Source organism: Peromyscus eremicus, chromosome X, assembly GCF_949786415.1.
Source record: "Peromyscus eremicus chromosome X, PerEre_H2_v1, whole genome shotgun sequence".
Classification (NCBI taxonomy): domain Eukaryota; kingdom Metazoa; phylum Chordata; class Mammalia; order Rodentia; family Cricetidae; genus Peromyscus; species Peromyscus eremicus.
In genome coordinates, this window is record NC_081439.1 from 51,153,892 (window position 1) to 51,176,761 (window position 22,870).

The following is a 22,870-nucleotide window of genomic DNA, read 5'->3' on the forward strand; positions in this document are numbered from 1 at the left end:
TTAGTCCCCAGTTGGTTGCTGTTTGAGGAGTATTAGGAGGGTGGAGGAAGTATGTTAGTGGGGGTGGTTTTGAGGTTTCAAAAGCCATGTGCTACTCCCAGTTTGTTCTCTTGGCTTCTTGTTTGTGGTTGGACTTATGTCCTTTCAACTGCCTGATGCCTGCCGCCTGCTTTCATTACCATCAAGGACTGTAGCCCTTTAAATCTGTAATCTCAGTATACCCTTCCTTCTGTAAGTTACCTTGGTCATGGTGTTTCATCATAGAATAGAAAAGTAGCTAATACACACTTCAAGGCTCTAAGGAGAAAAGACGTCAATCCCAAAGCCAGTACATAATGAGACACAATAAAGATTAGGGATTGAAATAAATAAAACACATATTGAAAGAATAATACACGATATTAACCAAATAGTTGGTTATTTAAATAGATCAAGATGAACAAACTCCATAGCTAAAATAATCCAAAGAAAGAGAAAGAAGCCTCAAATGAGTGAAATTAAAGATGAAAAGGGCTTTGTTAGACTTCAGTGAAATTAGGATTATTAGATACACTTTAAAAATTATAAAGAACTTGGAAAACTGTAAGAAACAGATTAGTCTCTAAACACATATGCCTTATTGTAGTAGTTCCTTTTCTGCTGCTGTGAGAAAACACCATGACCAAAGGCAGCTTAAAGGACAAGGAATTTATGGTTCCAGATGAATAAGCGTCTGTCATGGCAGGGAAGCACGGTAGCAAGCATGGGCTTGGCAGCAGAAGCAGGAAGCTGAGAGCTCAATCACATTCTTCAACATCAAACACAATGCAGAGAAAGGAATCTGGAACTGGGGTGAGGCTATAAACTCTCAAAGGGCAACCCCAGTGATGTACTTTCTTCACAAAGACCATGCCATGCTACATAGTACCACCACATGGGTACCAAATACTCAATGAACCTATAGGGGACATTGACATTCAAGCCATTACATTCCACTCTTTGACCCTGAGAGGTTTATAATCACATCACAATACAAAATGTACTTAGTCAAACTTTAAAAGTCCTCACAATCTGTACAGTCTCAAAACTATTTAAAAGTCCAATGTCTCTTCTGAGACCCAAATAAATGTCTATAATCTATAGCCTCCTGTAACATCAAAAAGCAGATCACATACTTCCAACATAAAAATGGCACAGAATACACATTACCATTCCAAAAGGCAGAGATGGGAGGATAGTAAGGAAATAATGGAATGAAGAGAGACTAAAATCTAGCAGGGCAGAAATCAAATCATGTAGCCTCATTTCTGGTGACACAGGGGTTTTAGGACTCTGCCACTCCTGACTTGCTGCCTGCAACAGGCATTTCGTTCTTGGGCTGCTACCACTCCCTATCTGCAGTTCTCCTTGGCAGATGTTTCATGACTCTAGCATCATCAACATCTTGGGATATCCAACACAATTCAGGCTTCATTTTCACAGCATAACACAATGTGCTCTAGGGCATCTTGCCCTCTCAGGCTGTTCATATAGGGACTGCCCCTGTCACCCATTTCCGGGTTTCAGTGGCTCCTATTCTCAATCAATTCTAAGATATACATTTGCTGATGATACCAATCTCAGTTGACATTGATTATTTTCAGAGCTGGAAATATGTCATTCTCTGTTTTCCTGGATTTTAGTGCTGCTGATGAGAGATCTGATGTTATGAGGAAATTCATGCTTCTGCCTCTGAGTTGGCATTTTCCCTGTACAACTTTTAGTTAGTACTTTATTTGGATGTATATTTCTTTCTCTATGTTTGGAAGATTCTTGGCTATAATTTCATTGACTATATTGTCTAAGCATTTTGACTTGATCTCTGCTCCTTCTTCTGCATATGGACTATTAGGTTTGGTCTCCTGAATGTATACATGACTTCTCAAATATTTCAGTTGTGTTCATTAATGTTTTCTTTATATATTTCCTTATATATTATTTTCTTTACCTTGTCGCTCATCCTTGAAATTCATTCTTCTGCCTGATCTTATCTGTTCATGATGATTTCTGCTGTGCTTTTCATTTTATTTCTTAGTAGAGCATTTATCTAGCATGTTTGAGACCACTGGTTCAATTCCCAGTATCATATGCCTTCAATGATACAACACCAGAGTGTGACACAATGAGTAATAGTTATCAAACTATTTCACACTGAATAATCAAAACAGATACTTGATGGGTACCTGGAGTTATACATGTTCTGTGGTTTATCTGGAATTAACAACTGCTTGCACAACCATGAAATAATCTGGAGAGTTCTGATGGATGGTCTACAGCAGCACAAGTGAAAATGGGAATCTATTGTTTAAGAGTAGCAGCTAAACATTAATGTCAAAAAAGTTCATATTTTAAGAATCAATTTAGGCACATTAGTGCGTATTAGCTGACTAGAAGCTTGTGATGAAATAATACAGAGTATTTTTTCTTTGAGATTTTAATCCCTGAGGTCCTGATTTGGGGATCTGTGAGACTTTTGGGGAATAAAAATTAGCTGTGAGCTATTACAAAAGCCCTTTGTCAAGAATTAAAGTAGTGGAGGACTGCTTTGATCTTTAGCTATTCCATCTCCTGTCTCCTTAGGATAGAAGGAAGAGTTCATGGTCTTAATCCTACTTTTTTTACAGTGTTTGAGAAGTATATTGCTATAGCAATAGAAAACAAACTAAGAACACATTTATCACTTTCTCTAACCACAATCTGACTTTTTTATTTTTGTATCTTTAACTTTCCCTTTCTATCTTACCTACCCAGTTTAGCTTCTGGACTCTTCCTTAATTGTGGTGTTTAATTTTGCATTAAAAACTTATAAGGAGTCACAAAGTTCAGAGTCAAACAAGAATGATAGAATTCCTAATGTTACTCTTACCTTTGTCAGCAATGGTCTTCTCATGGTTTTTATTCTCTGGGCCAGCAGTGGTCCCATCATGTTTTCCATTCACTGGGCCAGCAATGGACTCTTTAAGTTTTCCATTCCCCTTAGTGGTCCAGTCAAAGTTTGAATTCACTGTAGTTGTTGCTGTGAGAAGAGAGAATCCAGGTCAGAGATCTCTCTTTCACTGGAGAGATGTGAGGGTCAGGGACGACAGAAAAGGCTTGATGTCTTTGCTGGAGATCTCTTCTGGGCTTCCAGGGTGTCTAGTCATTGTTGTTTTTCTGTTGGCTTAGTGGCTACACCTGAATCCACTGATATTTTAACTACTTTCTGCAGCTCTGCTACTGCATAGTCAGCACTCCTCTGCTCATGCCACACATGGCTTGGTGGGATTTCTGGTCCTGCCAGCATTGGCTCTGTTGCTGCTACCAAATACAGTTTTTAACTAAGTGTCTATTGTTCTATCTACCAATAAAGATTTGGGAGTCAGAGTGCTGAGAAACAACCAGCTGACCTTCCTTTTGGGTGGAAAACCAGCAAGAGAACATCTCTCCATTTGTCTCCAACTAAAAAGACCATGAATCTCTAAGTCCCTCCCTACTCCTTCCTGTGCATCACTCTACCTGTCTTCCTGGGTCCTCTGTACTCTCTATGGCTAATTCTTGTCAACTAGTCACTGTCTTTGCTCCCTGATCCAAGGTTGATTTTATTAACAAAGTCTAGGGGTTTCAGAGTGCAACCAAATATCCTGCAACAAGCCATATCATTAGTCTATATTGTACTATGATGTGAAATATCTGTTTTTTTTTCTATAAGGGGTTGCCAGTGGAAACAAGACATGCAAAGAAGAAGTCGTCTCAAAGTCACATAGTAAATCAGGTTAGGAAAAATGTAACATAATGCATTCTTCTTGCTTGTTTTCACAAAGAAAATTGTATATTCATGATTCAACTTCTCCACTACCCTTTGCTACGTTTCTTTTGTATTCATTCATTTACTACCATGACATCTCTGAGTAATACAGTGATCTCTTTGCCCAAAGTTAATGGAATTGCATATCCTTGGTTTCCAAACATTTTTTAAATAATTCTGTAACAAAGCCCTAGTAAAACTTACCTTCCAAAGAGGACCGCATGGTTGTAGGTGATTCAGTATTGATTATACGTGGATTAGAGGAGTCTGCAAGGTTAAAAGGAGCCTGGTTTAGGAATCTGATACCCTTAGATAAACAATTGAAGATACTAGTAAAATTAGGAATTAACTTGGACCTCTTAACCCTTCCCTCATGATGCTGGCAACTTCTATTGCCTGTTTATTATTCCTCACATACCATTCTAAGGTAAAGTTCATAAGTCAAGGTTCAAAGACTTTCAATGAATCTGTATCTAGAGTTTAGGGATTCTGAAAACTTGGTTGAGGAAATGTATTTTAATAATCACTAACTTTTAACTGAAATATAATGATTTATTCTTGAGAAAGGTTTCAGAAGTATAACAATGAAGGTGTTAGTCGGTGACTTCAATGAAAATGGTCAAGTAATGGCTACTAAAAATTTACCCCCTCACAGAAATAAAGGCATAGCTGAAATATTTTGATATTGTCATTTTCCCCAGAATTTTGGAAATTGGTTCATAGGAACTCATGGTGTTTATGGAAGAAAAACAGTCCAGTTTTAGTAATAACATGAAGCTTTGTGGCATTTCAACTTAACTCAGAGGTAATAAAAATTAATACCCTATTCCAGGTGCGAGAGAAATCAGTTCATTCGAGAAATATTACCTTTATTTGACCTATCTAATGATTTCTTGAAAAATGTGACTTCAAATGCTTGTTTTATTTAGCATCTGTACTAAAAGTCTCTCTCCATGGCTAGGAGGAAATTTGTCACACAGTTTTTGGGAAAGAAGAGAGTAACCAATAATTTTAAAAGGAAACGCTCACAAATTAGATATCTCCAGGAAGTATGAAAAGTTTGACATTTCCCAGAGTCAAGGATGTGATATCCTTTCTTAAAGTCTTGTGTATATTCAGAAAAAATATAAGTTCACGCATATGGTTAGCCTTTGAAGTTTCACATTAACATAAAATAAATAATGTGCCATAATTGTAAACTGGATGCATATTGATATCATTGCTAAACAAGCAACATAGTTCTCTGGTAAATAATACATGATTCATTTCACCTGACAGTTAAGAAGATCTCTACCCAGTGATTAGCTGACTTCTAAGCTAATCAAATAGTGAATTCAGTGGCTATCTCATGCCAATGAATACACAAGACTATACAAAATTAGTTTTTAAAAATCACCAACAAAAGTCCTGAGCAAACAAACAATCAAATAAATAAAAAAGAAATAAGAAGAGTCAGCATGTGCTTGTAGTCCCAACTACAAGTATAAATTTAGTTTGTACAGCATAGAGAACTCCCATCTAAAACATAAACAACCCCCAAATGAAAGGGAAGGAGAAACCAAGACATTTTCCAGATAAATAATGATTGTGAGTTTCTCCAGTAGATAGGATCCATAAGAAATGTCCAAAGGCACTCTTCAAGCTAAAATAAAGGGACAGTGGATCATATCCAAAACTAATATTAAGAAATGTAAAAGCACCCATAGAGGTAACTATATAGGTAAATATCGAGTATAAACATGCTTTTTCCAACGTGACTTAAAAACAAAAAACTTTACAAAACAATACTATTTTTGGTTGTGTGCTTAGCCTTTAACAGCTGAGCCATCTCTTTAGCCTTGCAAAACAATAATTCTAAATCAATGCTCATATCATTATAATATACTAAGATGTAATTTGCAGTAATGATAGAATTAAATGATAAGAAATTGAGCTGTACACAAACAGCATTTTGTATACTATGAAATTAAATTGGAATAAATCCAATAAATTAGGAATTGATGATATCCTACAGACAGAAATAATGAAAACACTTAGTAAATGCCTTAGTTAAGATTCTATGGTTGTAATAAAACACCATGACCCAAAGCAACTTGAGAAAAAAAGAATTTATTTCAGCTTACAAACCTCAGGTCATGCTCTGTCACTTAGAGAAGTCATGGCAGGGACTCATGGTAGGAACCTAGAGGCAGGAACTTCAGAAGCAGAAGCCATGGAGGAACGTTGCTTATTGGATTTCTGCCCATGGCTTACTCAGCCTGCTTTCGTATAGCACCCAGGACCACCAACCCAGTACTGCCTGTGGTGAATTGGGCCCTCTCGCATCAATCATTGGCCAAGAAAGTATACCACAGGCTTGCTCAAAGGCCAGTCTAGTGGGGACATTTTCTCAGTTGAGGTTTTCTCATCCAAAATGACTCTAGCTTCTATGAAATTGACATAAAACTAGCCAACACAGTAAACTAAACAATATTTGAAGTATATAATGCACTAGAAATGATCAATTAAACATCAAAGGTAGAAGCAATGGACAAATATAGAAAGAAGTACAAAGGATAAAGATTATAAATAGAAAATTGGGTATAAATCTTTTATCAACAATTAGATTAAACATAAGTAGAAAAGTTCAGATTGAAAGGCAGAGAGCCTCAGATTATCACATCTAACTATATATGTAAATAAATTGTAAAAAGGAAATGTTAACTTCTAAAGATGAACCAGGAAACTTCAAATTATGGAATGTAAACAAGTAAAAATTATTGGACTGCTAGTTAAACAGCTCCTAAGAAAAAAAGATCAAGTCTAAGTGGCTTCACTATTCAGTTCTACCAGACCTTAAGCAAGTTAAGGATTGCTGGGTCTAGCGGGACATGCTATAAAAACACAAGTATTAAGATAAAAAATAGGCTAGTGTAAAGGGTGTTGTTTCTCTGATTTCTTTCTCAGCCCATTTATCATTTGTATATAGGATGGCTACTGTTGTGGTAGTATTGTGTTCCCCAAAATATTGTGCACCCTAATAAACTTAACTGGGGTCAGAGACAGAACAGCCACTAGATACAAAGGCCAGAAAATGGTGGCATTCACACCTTTAATCCTAGCATTCCAGAGGCAGAAATCCATCTGTTCAAGGATACAGCTAAGCATGGTGACTCACGCCTTTAATCCCAGGGAGTGATGGTAGAAAGCAGAAAGGAATATAAGGCGTGAGGACCAGAAACTAGAAGTATTTGGTTGATTAAGCTTTTGGCTGGTTAAGCATTCAGGCTTTCGAGAAGCAGTTCAGCTGAGATTCATTCTGAATGAGGACCCAGAGACATCCAGTCTGAGGAAACATAATCAGCTGAGAAGTTGGCCAGGTGAGGTTAGCTGTGGCTTGTTCTGTCTCTCTAATCTTCCAGTGTTCACCCCAATACTTGGCTCCGGGTTTGTTTTTATTAATAAGATCTTTTAAGATTCATGCTACATACTGTTTTTTTTTTGAGTTAATCTTGCATCTCCCCATGATACTGAAGGTGTTTATCAGCTGTGGGAGTTCTCTGGTAGAAATTTTGGGCTCACTTATGTATACTATCATATCATCTGCAAATAGTGGAAGTTTGACTCCTTCTTTTCCAATTTGTATTCCCTTGGTCTCCTTTTGTTGTCTTATTGCTCTAGCTAGAACTTGGAGTATTATATTGAATACATAAGGGGAGAGTGGACAGCCTTGTCTTGTTCCTGATTTTAGTGGAATCGCTTTGAGTTTCTCTCCATTTAATTTGATGGTGGCTGTTGGCTTGCTGCATATTGCTTTATGTTTAGGTATGTTCCTTGTATTCCTGATCTCTCCAAGACCTTTATCATGAAGGGGTGTTGGATTTTTTCAAAGGCCTTTTCTGCATCTAATGAGATGATTATATGGTTTTTTCTTTCAGTTTGTTTGTATGGTGGATTACATTGAAAGATTTTCGTATGTTGAACCATCCCTGCATCTCTGGGATGAAGCCTACTTAATCATTATGGATGATATTGTCGATGTGTTCTTGGATTCAGTTTGACAGTATTTTATTGAGTATTTTTGCATCAGTGTTCATGAGGGAGATTGGTCTATATTTCTCTTTCTTTGTTGTATCTCGCGTGATTTGGGTATCAGGGTAACTGTAGCCTAATAAAAAGAATTTGGCAATGTTCCTTAACAACTCCTTCTATTTCCTTGGGGGTTATAGGTCTGTTTAAATTGTTTATCTGGTCTTGGATTAATTTTGGTATGTGGTACCTATCCAGAAAATTGTCCATTTCTTTTAGATTTTTAATTTTGTGGAGTACAGGGTTTTGAAGTATGACCTATCAATTCCCTGGATTTCTTTGGTGTCTGTTATGTCTCCCTTTTAGTTTCTGATTTTGTTGATTTGGATATTCTTTCTCTGCCTTTGGTTAGTTTGGATAAGGTTTTATCTATCTTGTCTATTTTCTCAAAGAATCAAGTCCAAGTGGATCAAAGACCTCAACATAAATGCAGTTACACTGAACCTGATAGAAGAGAAAGTGGGCAGTACCACAGAAGACTACTTCCTGAATATAACACTGGTAGCACAGACACTGAGTTCAACAATTAATTAATGGGACTTCCTGAAACTGAAAAGCTTCTGTAAGGCAAAGGACACTGTCAATAAGACAAAATGGCAGCCTGCAGAATGGGAAAATAACTTCACCAATTTCACATCTGACAGAAGGCTGATATCCAAAATATATAAAGAACTCAAGAAGCTAGATATCAAAATACCAAATAATCTAATTAAAAATAGGGTACAGATTTAAACAGAGACTTTTCAACAGAAGAATTTCAAATGTGTGAGATGCACTTAAGGAATTGCTCAACATCCTTAATCATGAGGGAAATGCAAATCAAAATAACTCTGATATACCATCTTAACATCTGTCAGAATGGCTAAGATTAAAGACACTAATGGCAGCTTATGTTGAAGAGGATGTGGAGTAAGAGGAACACTCCCCCACTGTTGGTGGCAGTGCAAACTTGTACAGTCACTTTGAAAATCAATATGGCAGTTTCACAGAAAATTGAGAATCAATCTACCTCAAGACCCAGCTATACCAATCCTGGGTATATACTGGAAGGATGCTCTACCATACCACAAGGACGCTTGCTCAATTGTGTTCATAACAGCATTATTCATAATAGCCAGAGCCTGGAAATAACCTAGATGCCCTTAATCAACAAATGGATAAAGAAAATGTGGTACATTAAACACATGGGGTATTACAGAGTGGTAAAAAAACAATGACATCATGAAATTTGCAGGCAAATGGATGGAGCTAGGAAAAATCTTCCTGAGTGAGTTAACTCAGACCCAGAGAGACAAACATGGTATGTACTCACTCATAGGTGGATATTATATATAAGGCAAAGGATAACCAGGCTGTAATCCACAGCCCCAGAGAAGCTAGGTAACAAGGAGGACCCTAAGAAGGATGCATAGATTTTTCTGGGAAGGGAAAATAGAAGAGATCTCCTGGGTAAACTGGGGGTGAGGGGGGTAAAGGGGCGGGGATTGGGGATGTGAGCATGAGGAAGTGGGATTGTTGAGTTTGGCGGGGGACAGAGAGGGGGAGTAATGAAGAAGATATCTTGATAGAAGGAGCCATTATGGGGTTAGGGAGAAACCTAGTACCAGTGAAACTCTCAGGAACCCATAAGGATGACCCAAGCTAAGACTTTTAGTAATAGTGGGTAGGGTACCTGAATTGGCCTTTTCATGTAATCAGATTGTTGACTACCCTAACTGTCATCATAGAACCTTCATCCAGTAACTGATGGAAGCAGATGCAGAGATCCACATACAAGCACTGAGTTGAGCTCCAGGAGTCTAGTGGAAGAGGGGAAGATGGGGTTATATGAGCTGGGGGGGGGGGTCAGGATCATGATGGGGAAACCCACAGAGACAGCTGACCCAAGCTTGAGGAAGCTCAAGGACTAGGGAGCCTGTGTGGGACTGACCTAGGCCCTCTGCATGTAGGTGACAGTTGTGTGGCTTTGTTTGTTTGTGGAGCCCCTAGCTGTGGGACCAGAATCTGTCCCTGGCACATGAGCTGGCTTATGGAACCTATTCCTTATGGTGTGATGCCTTGCTAAGCCTTGATCCAGGGGGGAGGAGCTTGGTGCTGCCCCAACTTAATATGCTATGCTTTGTTGACTTCCATAGGAGGCCTTATCCTTTCTGAGGAGTGGATGGGAGATGGATAGAAAAGAGCTTGGGGGAGGGAAGAGGAGGAGAGGAAGAAGGGAATCTGTAGTTGGTATGTAAAATAAATAAAAAACTTAATAAAATGATACATAGACTAGACTTCAACAAAACTAAAAACTTTGGGGTCTTCAAGGTTACTATCTTTAAAGTAAAGGGACAACATGTTGGGTTGGAGAGATGGCTTAACAGTTAAGAGCACTGGCTGCTGTTGCAGAGGACCTGGGTTTGGTTTTCAGCACCCACATGATGACCTACTAACATCTATAACTCCAGTTCTAGAGCATCTGATCCCTCTTCTGACCTCTACAGGCACCATACATGCACATGGTGCATGGGCATACACGCAGGCAAAGCACTAGCCTATAACTACATCTCAAAAACTGTAAAAGACAACATGAAGAATGGAGGGAAATACTTGTGAATATTGTATTTCATAAGACTAACCAGCCACATAACCTTCAACCTACAGTTTGTCCTGCCTACAAGATGTGCTGGGTTAAATGTGGTGCAGAAATTGTGAGAGTGGACAACCAATGATTGGTCCAGTCTGAGACCCATGCCATAAGAGGGAGCCCACCTCTGACACTGCCTAGAGTGCCAGGGCTCTGAGGTGAATAGCCAAGAGATCTAGGATAAAACCAAACATGACTGGAAAAAAAAGTCAATGAAATGATTTCTAATGCTATATTGCTATACTCATAGATTGATGCATAGCCCAATGGTCGTTGGAGCGGCTTCACCCAGCAACTGATGGAAACAGATGCAGAGACCCACAGACAAACATTAGGCAGAGCTCAGGCAATTCTGTGGAAGAGGGGAAGGAAGGGCTGTTGGAGTGAGACGGGTCAAGGGCACCACAAGAAAGGCCACAGGATCAACTATCCTGGGATCATAGGGGCTTACAGAGACTGAACATACAACCAGGGTGCCTGCATGGGACTGGCCTAGACCTTCTGCATATATGTGATGGTTGTGTAGCTTAGTCCTCTTGTGGGACTCCTAACAGTGGGGTTGGGGCTGTCTTCAACTCTTTTGCTGTCTTTGGGACCTATTTCTCATAATGGATTGCCTTGCCCAGACTTAATACAAGGGGAAGTGTCTAGTCTTACTGCAACTTGATATGCCATGCTTGGTTGATATCCATGGAGGCCTGCCCTTTTCTGAATAGAAACAGAGGAGGAATGGATTGAGGGGAGCATGGTGGGGAAGCAGGGGAGTGACTGGAAGAAGACGAGGGAGGGGAAAATGCAGTCAGGATATAAATAATAATAATAATAATAATAATAATAATAATAATGATAAGCATTTAAAAAATGCTCTAGTATTTCAAATAAATAAATTATACTCACAACTCAAGAATAATTAGGCAAATGTAATTTTCAAATGACTAAAGTATTTGGATACATCGTTCTCATAGAATGCTGGAGTTAGCCGGGCGGGCGGTGGTGGCGCACGCCTTTAATCCCAGCACTCGGGAGGCAGAGCCAGGCGGATCTCTGTGAGTTCGAGGCCAGCCTGGACTACCAAGTGAGTTCCAGGAAAGGCACAAATCTACACAGAGAAACCCTGTCTCAAAAAAAAAAAAAAAAAAAGAATGCTGGAGTCATTACAATATCTGATTTGGGGACATATCACTGAAGTCTAATTACTAAAACAGATCAATATGGCTATACAAAGACATATAGGTCAGTAAAACAGAGTAGACATCCCAGAAATAAACTGATATGTCTGAAACCAACTAATTACTTGTAAATGGACAAAATCTCATCAGAGAAACAATATCTTTTTCAATAAATAGTACTGGGAAAAGTGGGTATCACTAAGATGGAAACCTGACTTCTGTTAATTACCCTGTGGAAAAATCTACTGAAGTGGATGAAAGACACCAATGTAAGATTGGGAACCCCGAATCTATTAGAAGCCAACATTAAAAAAAAAAACACTTTAAGATATGAGTAGAGGCAATGATTTTCTGGTTACAACCTCTAAAACACACAGAGAAAAAACATTACATTCCCATTGTATTCCATCCAACTGAAAAGTATCTGTACTGGAAAAGGAATATTCAAAGAGTGAAGAGAGAGACAACCTGTATACTAGAAGATTAGAAATGAAAATATTCAAGCTTAGTGAAGTGAATAAAGTCCTCTGCTCTAGGTATACAACAGCAGTAATATAAACTTAGAGAACTTAACTTAAAATAGTGAATAGAAGAACCAGCAAATAATCTAGGAAGAATCACTCTGAGAAATGGTGGAAAAGCCAAGTAAAAGTGGTTAAAAGGAGGTAGAAGCATGGCAGCAGGGTGTACTGCTGCAGAGAATTTTATATGGTTGGATGTGAGTGGATAAAGTTTGTGCTTTTGTTATGGAGAGGACAATGCTGATTTCAGTTTGCAAAGTTTTGTGGTAAACTGGGAAGTGCAGCTAATGTGGAACCACCTCCTTCAGAAAGACTTTTGTAAATGTAGGAGAGAAGGAGTGGCAGAAGGAGAGATTTTTAAAAGTAATGCATTTGTATTTCCCAACACAATTAAGTTTTCAAATGGGGTAATGACCTTGAGGATCCTGTGATTAGCACATAGAATTAGAGAGAACCTAAGAACATATAAACCAAGGACTCTTAATTCCTCAGAGGTGTCTAGGATTACAGTACTCTATTGTGTCTTTGTTTACCAATGCATTTCTAATCTTTACAGTGACTTACATTTCTGGACACGGAGCTCAATAATCTTATCCCTCGTCACTTTGTTTCCATCAGGGGTCTGCCAGGTAACCTCACATGTGTAGTGACTACTGTCATCCATGTGTAGGGCATTCAGTTGGAGAGACACATCCCCTGGAACTTTGTGGCTCACTTTCAGGCGGTCTCTGTATTTTGCCTGTTGGATATGGTCGCCTGAGGAGTCACGTAGGAAGATGGTGACTGGGTCAGAGCCACGTTGTACCAGCCATTTCACCAAAACTTGATTGTAGCCTCTCGTGGGAACATAGATGCACTGAAATGTCACGTCCCCTTTCCAGGTCCCTGTCACACTGTCTGGTGCTTTTAGGATGGGATGGCCTAAAGACAGGGAACAAAGTAAAATGAGCAAACACAGATGACATGTTCACCTGATTGAGGGTGTGAATGACAGGCTCAATAGCTTTGTAAGAAACCCTTTCCCTCAAACATACTTTCATCATCCCTGGCATATTGTTAGCTTTCTCATGAATCCAAGGGAGTTTGGGGGATTAAGTCCTTAACACTCTTTAGCTATAGTGCTTTCAGGTCCTTTTATGTCACTGTCTTGCTAGGAGGTGACTCTAAGTAAATTGAAGGACCAATGTTTTCTCCCAAGTAGTATGTGGAGATTTAGGGTAGACTAGCCTTTAGGGATTCTATGATATTTTACCCATCCACAATTCTTCTTTCACTACCTTCAAATGAGATGTAGGAAGAAAGGAGAAGGGCGAAGAGTTGAAACTGAAGTAGTCTATTTTGTGTAGATCCATGCTTGAAACAGCCCTCTGCTCTACTATCTCTTTTTCTCACTCAAGAGAAAAGGCTCAGTGGTTGGGACACAAATTCAAGTTCTTTTCTGGAAGATAATCAATAGGAGAATCTAAAAGTGAACCAAAAAGTCTGGATGCAGATTCCTATTTAACCAAACCATTAGCTATTAGGCTTGAAACTTGTACTTTGCAAGTAAGCCTAGCTGATTTTTTTTGTCCTTATTCCTCGTTTTCCTTTCTTTCCTTTTTTCATTTCTTTTAGTTATTACCAAAAATATTAGAAAATTATATCCTGATGGGGGAAAAGATTTCATCTATGCTTGGTCTGGAAAAGAAATGAACCTGAGTAATCTCTAGAGCTGGTTGAAAAAAATAGCAAATAAGCATAATTCAGTATTGCTAGATACTTGACATTATGATTGATCTGGTCTTGCCCTCTAGGAAGATGAACAATGCAGAAGTTCAGCAAGAGTCCGGTTCCCCGTCCTGAGTCTTACTTAGTTCTTCCTAGCACTTAGTTCCCTAAAAGGCATTTCATTTCCTTGAGTTATAAATGAGTGTGTGGCCTGGGCAGGCATCTCCATGACGGGTAAGGTGACCTGCTGACGTCCCACGCAACATAAGTCAGAAGCTCATTTTTTAGTAAAAGGGGGACCTGTAGGTCCCTGGCCCCTGTTTTGGGTAACTTTTACCTTGCTTGCTGACCTTGACCTTGATATCCTCCCTATGCTAATTCCCTGCTGGGTTCCACCCTCCTGAATTCCTAAGGGAAGATCCTTGTCTGTGTATCCTGCATAATGGGCGTTAACAACTTAGATGCAAGATTGTAAAACATCCTTAGTGAACTTCTGCCCTCCGGGGTTCTCCCATTGTGCTGTAAGCCTGTATTTAAGACCTCCTCCCTCCTTCAATAAACGGCATTCAGCATTAAATAAATTTTAAAAATGTAAAAAAAAATAATAATAAATGAGTGTGGATTAAGATTCAGAGAATGATCCCCTGAGCTAGCCCAGCCACTGCTGGGCCGTGTCTCTGAATTAGGTCCCCACAACACACCCTACAACTGGGTTACTGTGTCCAGACAGAAGTGAGCTATCTCAGCAGCAAGTCCTTTAGTTGAAGAAGCTAGAGATGTTTAGCTTGGAGAAGAGGAGAGCTAAAGGGATATAGTTTCTTCCTTTCTTCAGACATTTTAAGTGCTGGCATGGAAAAATGAAGGATGTGTGTTCTGGCTTGATAGTGAGAAGCCCTTGGACAGAAACAACAGAGAAGTGGATTTAGTACAACACAAGTAATATTTGGAAATGCTCCTGATCAGAGTCTGGTGGAGATCAGTAAATGTCTGTGCTCTGCAAGTGTATGAACAGCAAATGCTAAGCACTTGTAAGTAATTCTAATTGATGGCGCGTGTTGCTTTTATTTATTTATTTAAAAATTGAGCCTCACCATGTAGCCTAAGATAGCCTGGAGCTTTCTATAAAGACCAACGTGTCCTTGAACTCCCAAAGATCAATCAGAGTGCCTCTGCTTTCCAAGTGGTAGGATGAAATGTGTGCCCCACCATCCCTGACTATAGGTTACTTCGAAGGTCTCACTTACTTCTTAAACATTTATTCATTGGGGGAAGTATATTGTAGCAAGAATCAAAGACTGGAAATGAGAAGTTAGTTATTATTGTAGAATTTCAAGGGAAAAGAAGAAGAATATAGGAGGTTTGGGTGACTTTGAAGTCTTCTGACATCCCTGAAATACTGGAAAAATCATGCAGATACTTTCTAAGAGAAGAACCTTTTCAATTTCTACCCAAGGCAGCTTCTGGAACTTTTACCCAATTCCAATGATTCCCTCCCTTCTGCCAAAAGTTCAGAAAGCTTACAGAACTGCTTGTAACTCTGACTGACCATTAGGAACAAGCTTTTCTCAGTAAACACTCAACATCAACACCCACATCCTCTGCCAGAGGTAGAAGTGGTAGTCAGGCATACGTGTGCTACCTTACCGTAGGTGAGCACTCTTAGGTGGCCCAGGAGCAGCAGGGCCAACAAGATCTCCATCCTATGTGAAGATACTTCTTTTCTTTCTTCCATCCTCCTGCTGCTGAAGAGATTGGTAATTCGGGTGGCTGCCAGTTTCTGCTTTACTTCTCTATATTTTTTTCCAAAATGCTAGTCTTACTATATACACCCCCTCTTTCCGTATTTCAGAATAATCACATGGGGATCTTGCCTTTCACCCTGCCTAAGGTTGGAGATTTGAAAGAGTTCCTCATTCTGCTGGGACTGGACTTCCTCTGAGGCCAGTGCTATTCTCTGGTCTTTCATATGCCAGCTTTTTGAGTCTGCTTATTCCAGTGCAGGGATGCTTTCCTTTCTGGTAGATCCAGGAAAGATAAATAAACTGTTCTTGCATATGTAATCTTCATCAGTTATACTATTAACCCACACTCCTCACTATAAATGAACAATGTGGGAGGTGGGACATCTGAATGCTTCACAATATGAGTTTAGTGTGTTAGGAGACTTTCTACACAGAAATTTTTTTTCTTTTTTTTTAAATTTTCTTTATTAAGAAAATTTCTACTCACTCCACATACCATCCACAGATTCCCCGCCCTCCCTCCTCGCACCCCCAGCCCTCTTTCTCAAGCCACCCCACATCCCCACATCCCCCCAATCGAGGTCTCCCATGGGGAGTCAGCAGAGCCCAGCACACTGAGCCTAGGCAGATCCAAGTCCCTTCCCACTGCACCAAGGCTGCGCAAGGCATCACACCATAGGCACCGGATTTCCAGAAGCCTGCCCATATACCAGGGACAGATCCCGATCCCCCTGCCTGGGTGCCCCCCAAACAGTTAGAGCCAAACAACTGTCTTCCTTATCCAGAGGGCCTAGTCCAGTCCCATAGGGGCTCCCCAGCCACCAGTCCACAGTTCATGGGCTTCCTCTAGTGTGGCCGGTCATCTCTGCCCGTCATCCCATCATGATCTCGACGTCCCTCACCAGCAGAATCCCTCTTCTCTCTCATCAATTGGATTCCCGGAGCTTAGCCTGGTGTCTGGACATGGATCTCTGCATTTGCCTCCATCAGTCACTGGACAAAGGCTCCATGATGAGAGCTAGGTTATTTGTTAGGCCAGTCACCAGAGTAGACCAGTCCAGGCACCTTCTGGACCACTGCCAGCAGACCAAGGTGGGGTCATCCTTGTGGATTCCTGAGAGCCTCCCCAGCACCCTGCCTCTTCCTATTCCTATGATGTCCTCATCTATCATGGTATCTTCCTCCCTGCCCTCCCACTCTGTTCCTGTTCCAGCTTGACCCTCCCATTTTCCTCTTCGCCCTCTGCCACACCCATTTTCCTCTTCGCCCTCTGCCACCCCCCCCCAAATCCAGTCTGCTCATGTAGATCTCATCCACTTCTCCTTTGCAGAATCATCCATGTGTTCCTCCTAGGGTCTTTCTCTGTTAGCTAGCCTCTCTGGAGTTGTGGGTTGCAGTCTGGCCATCCCTTCCCTCACATCTAGTATTCACTTATGAGAGAGTACATACTATGTTTGTCCTTCTGAGTCTGGGTTACCTCACTCAAGATGATATTTTCTAGCTCCATCCATTTGCCTACAAATTTCATGATATCATTGATTTTTACTGCTGAGTAGTACTCCATTGTGTATATGTGCCACATTTTCTTAATCCATTCTTCAGTTAAGGGGCATCTAGGTTGTTTCCAGGTTCTGACTATTATAAATAATGCTGACATGAACATAGTTGAGCATGTGTCCTTGTGGTAAGATTGAGCATTCCTTGGGCATATGCTCAAGAGTGGTATAACTGGGTCTTGAGGAAGACTTATTCCCAGTTTTCTGAGAAACCACCATACTGATTTCCAGAATGGCTGTACAAGTTTGCATTCCCACCAACAGTGGAGGAGTGTTCCCTTTGCTCCACATCCTCTCTAACATAAGCTGTCTTCAGTGTTTTTGATCTTAGCCATTCTGATAGGTGTAAGATGGTATCTCAGAGTTTTTTTGATTTGTATTTCCCTGATGACTAAGGATGTTGAGCAATTCCTTAAATGTCTTTCAGCCATTTGAGATTCTTCTGTTGAGAATTCTCTGTTAAGCTCTGTAGCCCATTTTTTAATTGGATTGTTCAGTATTTTGAAGTCTAGCTTTTTGAGTTCTTTATATATTTTGGAGATCAGCCCTCGGTCACATGTGGGGTTGGTGAAGATCTTTTCCCATTCTGTAGGCTGTCGTTTTGTTTTATTGACCATGTCCTTTGCTCTACAAAAGCTTCTCAGTTTCAGGAGGTCTTATTTATTAATTGTCGCTCTCAGTGTCTGTTCTACTGGTGTTATATTTAGGAAGTGGTCTCCAGTGCCAATGCGTTCCAGAATACTTCCTACTTTCTCTTCTATCAAGTTCAGTGTAACTGGATTTATGACCTCAACATAAATCCAGTTACACAGAAAAGTTTTATTAATTGTCAAGCCTAGGGGCACAGTTGTTATGGAAGGGTGTTCCATATCTCATAGTGGGAAAGTTTCTTGACTGACTTTTGTTGGTACCCCTATCTCTGATGGCAAGAATGATTCATTTTAATTAATACTCTTCATGATGCTTTTGTAAAGGCATCTATTTTTCATTTAAGAGAAAGACAAGCCCTATTTGTAGTTTGCTAGACTTAGTAGGGGTATGCTGTATTAGGTTGAAAATTTTAATTTATTTCACATTGCTGCAAGACAATGAAGAGATGCTCCCTAACTAAATGTAGTTGCTCTAAATATTGCACCTTTTCACAGACCCTAGAGTAACAGTAATTTCATTCATAGTCTAATTACAGGTTTATCATGACCTTCAATCAACTAACTTTGAAAATGTAAGCAATTCCAAAAACAGAAATTAATTCTTCACTGTGTGTAATGTCTCACATTTGTTTTCCTTTTTTTTCTAGATGTAAGAAGTCATGGATAGAGACTTGTGCAGAGAAGAAGAATGAGAGTCCATGGAGAGATGTGCTTGCTAAGGGATAGTTGCATATAGATGATATGCAAAGGATAGGAGGAGACCTTGTTATATGGAATTCTTTCAAGCTTGTGTTCATCCAGAACTAATCCCCTTGGCTGGTTGAACTTCATGCTATGGCTACTTCATTCAGTCTACCTCACTAGGATTTTAAGGTTTTCTTCCCATTCAGTCTTCACTTAGGGAATTCTGACTTTCAAAGAAACTTCTTTCTAATTTACAACCACTACTCTACCAGGTCTACCATCACACACACACACACACACACACACACACACACACACACACACACACACACGCATGCACACGCACAGGCACATGCACACTTCTCCACTATAACTTTCATTGTCATAAACTGGAAGCCCATTGGACTGTGACCAATCTCTACATGACTCTATCTAACTCATGATAGTCATATTTCAGCTCCAATGCTGGACTTACAAGCTTACATCAGATTGTCTGCTTGTAATTGTGTATCTTTTGTGTGCATCCTAAATCTTTTTAGGTGGTTTTGGATCTAAAGATAAAGAAATTTCCTGGGGAACATACATAGGATTTCCAGCCATGTAATGAATTCATCAGTCTGTTGATCATAACAAAAATAGTTGGGAAGTCAATAAATATGAAGATGGATCTATACCACTTGATTTCCAGATCTTGAAAAAGTCAAATCCATCTGAATATTAATTAGTTTTCTCAATTACAACATGAACATGAGACTTGATCATTGTATATTCTAAATTAAAAAAAATCAAACCACATTATTCATATAATGACAGCTGTAGCAATTACAACTGGTACTTTCTTCATTTTTTTTACTCATCCAGACACTGTACTAAGATGAATATTAATGTACTTACTCCTGTATCTTTATATGTTTCATCTATTCTATCACATTGCTTCTCTTTTCTTTGTGGTGCTTGTACTTGATATATACTGACTCTCTCATTTGTCACTTTACATTCTGAATTAAATAAATTTCCATTCTAAACATAAGCTCTTGGATATCCTTTGCTGGTAGAGGAAATTTATATAGAGATGCACCATGAAACCTACACACAATCAAATGTAATGAGCAAAAGGGAGTTTTTTCTCTCAAATTTGGCCTGATCTCAAGGATTGTATCCTTTTTCTTCAAAATCACAGGGTAGTGCTTGAGCTAAGTAAGAAAGGATGGGTTTTTTGAGTAGGAGACGGGAGGGATATGAAAAGTTACTTTAATCCAGAGAATTTACTTTTTCGTTTTCAACTCTAGTGCTTCCAGGGATAATGATGCATATGTTGTAAGAACTCACATATTGTGGGTGAGCAGCAGAAAAAAATACGTATTTTTTCAAGCCTAATATTCAGAGATGACATGGTTTAAGTTTACCAGAATATGACTTTCATATTCTGGCTTCTTTTGCTTAACATGATTTCAAGTTGTATCCATTTTCCTACAAATAGCATGGTTTTGGGTCAGGGAAGGTGATTTAGATAAGAGAGTAATAAGACACAGGTGCTATGAAAGGAGAAATGGGAAAATGGGGGATAGCTTTATTTGGGGAGAGCTGGTGAGGCCAATGCTGATGCTAATGGACAGGGAAGTAGGAGGGATAAAGACACTAAGGATGGTTCAAAAAGTCATAGGGAAACAGTTTATATTTACTTAAAAATATGTACATGATATACATGTATATGTGTATACATACATAAAAGTTTTTAGATTTAAATTTTTTCCTGTTTTTCTTTTTTATTCATCTATTTATTTTATACTCCAGCTGCAGCCTCTCCCATCCTCCCCTCCCAGTCTCCTCCTCCCATTCTCCCTGCTCTCACCCCCCAATCCCCTTCTCCATCTCCATCAGGAAAGGGCAGGTCTCCCATGAGTATGAACAAAACATATATCAAGCTGCAGTAAGACTAAGTACCTCCCCAGTTATTCAGACTGGGCAAGACGACACAGTATGAGGAGTAGAGTCCCAAAAGCCAATAAAAGAGTCAGAGATAGCCCCTGTTCCATTGTTAGGAGTCCCACAAGAGCACCAAGCTACACAATTGCAATATATATGCAGAGTGCCTAAGTCAGACCCATGTAGGCTCCTTGGTTGTTGTTCAGTCTCTGTGAGCCCCTATGAACCAATGTTAGTTGATTCTGTGGGTTTTCTTATGCTGTTCTTGACCTTTCTGGCTCCTACCTACACTTCTTTCTCCTCCTCCTCCTCACCAGGATTCCTGAACTCTGCCTAATGTTTGGCTGTGAGTATTTGAATCTGCCTCCATTAGTTGCTGGATGACACCTTTCTGATGATAATTGGGCCAGGCACCAATCTGGTCACAGGAGGCAGTAAATTCAGGCTACTTACCCACTACTGCTAGGAGTCTAAGCTGGGGTCCTCCCTGTTGACTCCTGGGAGATTCCAGACCAGGCTTTCAGCCCACCCAAAATGCTCCCCCTCCAGCAGTACCCCTCAGCACTCTCCTTCTCCATGCCACCCCCAAACTGATCGTTTGTATCCCTATCTCCACCTACCTTCAGTCCATTCATGAAATCTTCATTTCCCCTTTCCAGGGTATCCCCCCATGAACCATTTTTGTTACCTTGTCTTTCTAGGTCTGTGGATTGTAGCATAGTTATCCTTTATTTTACAACTATTATCCACTTATGAGTGAGTACATACCATGTTTGTCTTTCTGGGTCTGGGTTACATCACTCAGGATGATTTTATCTAATTCCATCCATTTGCCTGCAAATTTCATGATGTCATTGTTTCTCTGCTGAGTAATAACCCATTGTGTAGATGTACCACATTTTCTTTATCCATAATTTGGTTGGGGGACATCTAGATTGTTTCCAGGTTCTGGCTATTACAAACAAAGCTACTATGAACGTAGTAGAACAAGTGTCCTTGTGGTATGATTGAGCATGCTTTGGGTGTATGCCCAAGAGAGATATAGCTTCGTCTTGTGGCAGGTTGATCCCAGTTTTCTGAGAAACTGCCACACTGACTTCCAAAGTGATTGTACAACTTTGCACTCCCACCAGCAATAGAGGCATATTTCTCTTGCTCCACATCCTCTCCAACATAAGCTGTCATCAGTGTTTTTGATCTTAGCCATTCTGAGATGGTGTCTCAGAGTCATTTTGATTCGCATTTCCCTGATGACTAAGGATGTTGAATAATTCCTTAAACGTCTTTTGGCCATTTGAGATTCTTCTGTTGAGAATTCTCCGTTTAGATCTGTACCCCATTTTTAATTGGATTATTTGGTTTGTTGATGTCTAGTTTCTTGAGTTCTTTATATGTTTTGGAAATCAGCCCTCTGTCAGATGTGGGGTTGATGAAGATCTTTTCCCATTCTGTAGGCTGCTGTTTTTTCTTATTGACAGTGTCTTTTGTCTTACAGAAACTTTTCAATTTCATGAGGTCCCATTTATTAATTGTCAATCTTAGTGCATGTGTTATTGCTGTTCTGTTCAGGGAGTTGTCTCCTGTACCAATGCGTTCAAGACTATTTCTCACTTTGTCTTCTATTAGGTTCAGTGTATGTGGACTTATGTTGAGGTCCCAGAGTGGATTTGGGCTTGGTTTTGCACAGGGTGATAAATATTGATCAATTTACATTCTTCTACATGCCAACATTCAGTTATGCCAGCACCATTTGTTGAAGTTGCTTTCTTTTTTCCATTGTATCATTTTGATTTCTTTGTTGAAAATTAGATATCCATAGGTGTATGGATTTACATCTGGGTCTTCGTTTTGATTACATTGAACTACCTGTCTGCTTTTATGCTAATACCATGGGGTTTTATTACTGTAGCTCTGTAGTATAGCTTAAAATCAAGGATAGTGATACCTTTAGAAGTTCTTTCATTGTACAGGATTGTTTTAACTATCCTGGGTTTTTGTATTTTCATATGAAGTTGAGTATTGTTCTTTCAAGACCCTGTAAAGAATTGTGTTGAGATTTTAATGGTGATTGCATTGAATCTGTAGATTGCTTTTGGGTAGGACGGCCATTTTTACTACTACATTAATTCTGCTGATCCATGAGCATGGACAATCTTTCCATCTTCTGATACATTCTTCAATTTCTTTCTTTAAAGACTTGAAGTTCAGCCGGGTGGTGGTGGCGCACGCCTTTAATCCCAGCACTCGGGAGGCAGAGCCAGGCGGATCTCTGTGAGTTCGAGGCCAGACTTGAAGTTCTTGTCATACAGGTCTTTCGCTTGCTTGATTAGAATTCCACCAAGATATTTTATATTTTTTGAGGCCTTTGTAAAGGTTGTTGATTCTCTGATTTCTTTCTCAGCCCATTCATTATTTG

At 39.6% G+C, this 22,870-nt stretch overlaps 1 protein-coding gene across 1 annotated transcript in view; it reads right to left on the reverse strand.

Moving 5' to 3' along the window:
- The window catches only part of Vsig4 (V-set and immunoglobulin domain containing 4), a 39,123-nt gene extending 23,451 nt beyond the window's left edge, over positions 1 to 15,672 (reverse strand). The window contains exons 1-4 of the mRNA XM_059251107.1: positions 15,541 to 15,672; positions 12,754 to 13,110; positions 4,007 to 4,069; positions 2,885 to 3,034 (exon numbers count right to left, since the gene is read on the reverse strand). Of these exons, the coding sequence (XP_059107090.1) occupies positions 2,885 to 3,034; positions 4,007 to 4,069; positions 12,754 to 13,110; positions 15,541 to 15,628 (658 nt within the window). The 5' untranslated portion in view covers positions 15,629 to 15,672. The remainder of the gene's footprint in view (positions 1 to 2,884; positions 3,035 to 4,006; positions 4,070 to 12,753; positions 13,111 to 15,540) is intronic.
- Positions 15,673 to 22,870: the final 7,198 nt, after the last annotated feature.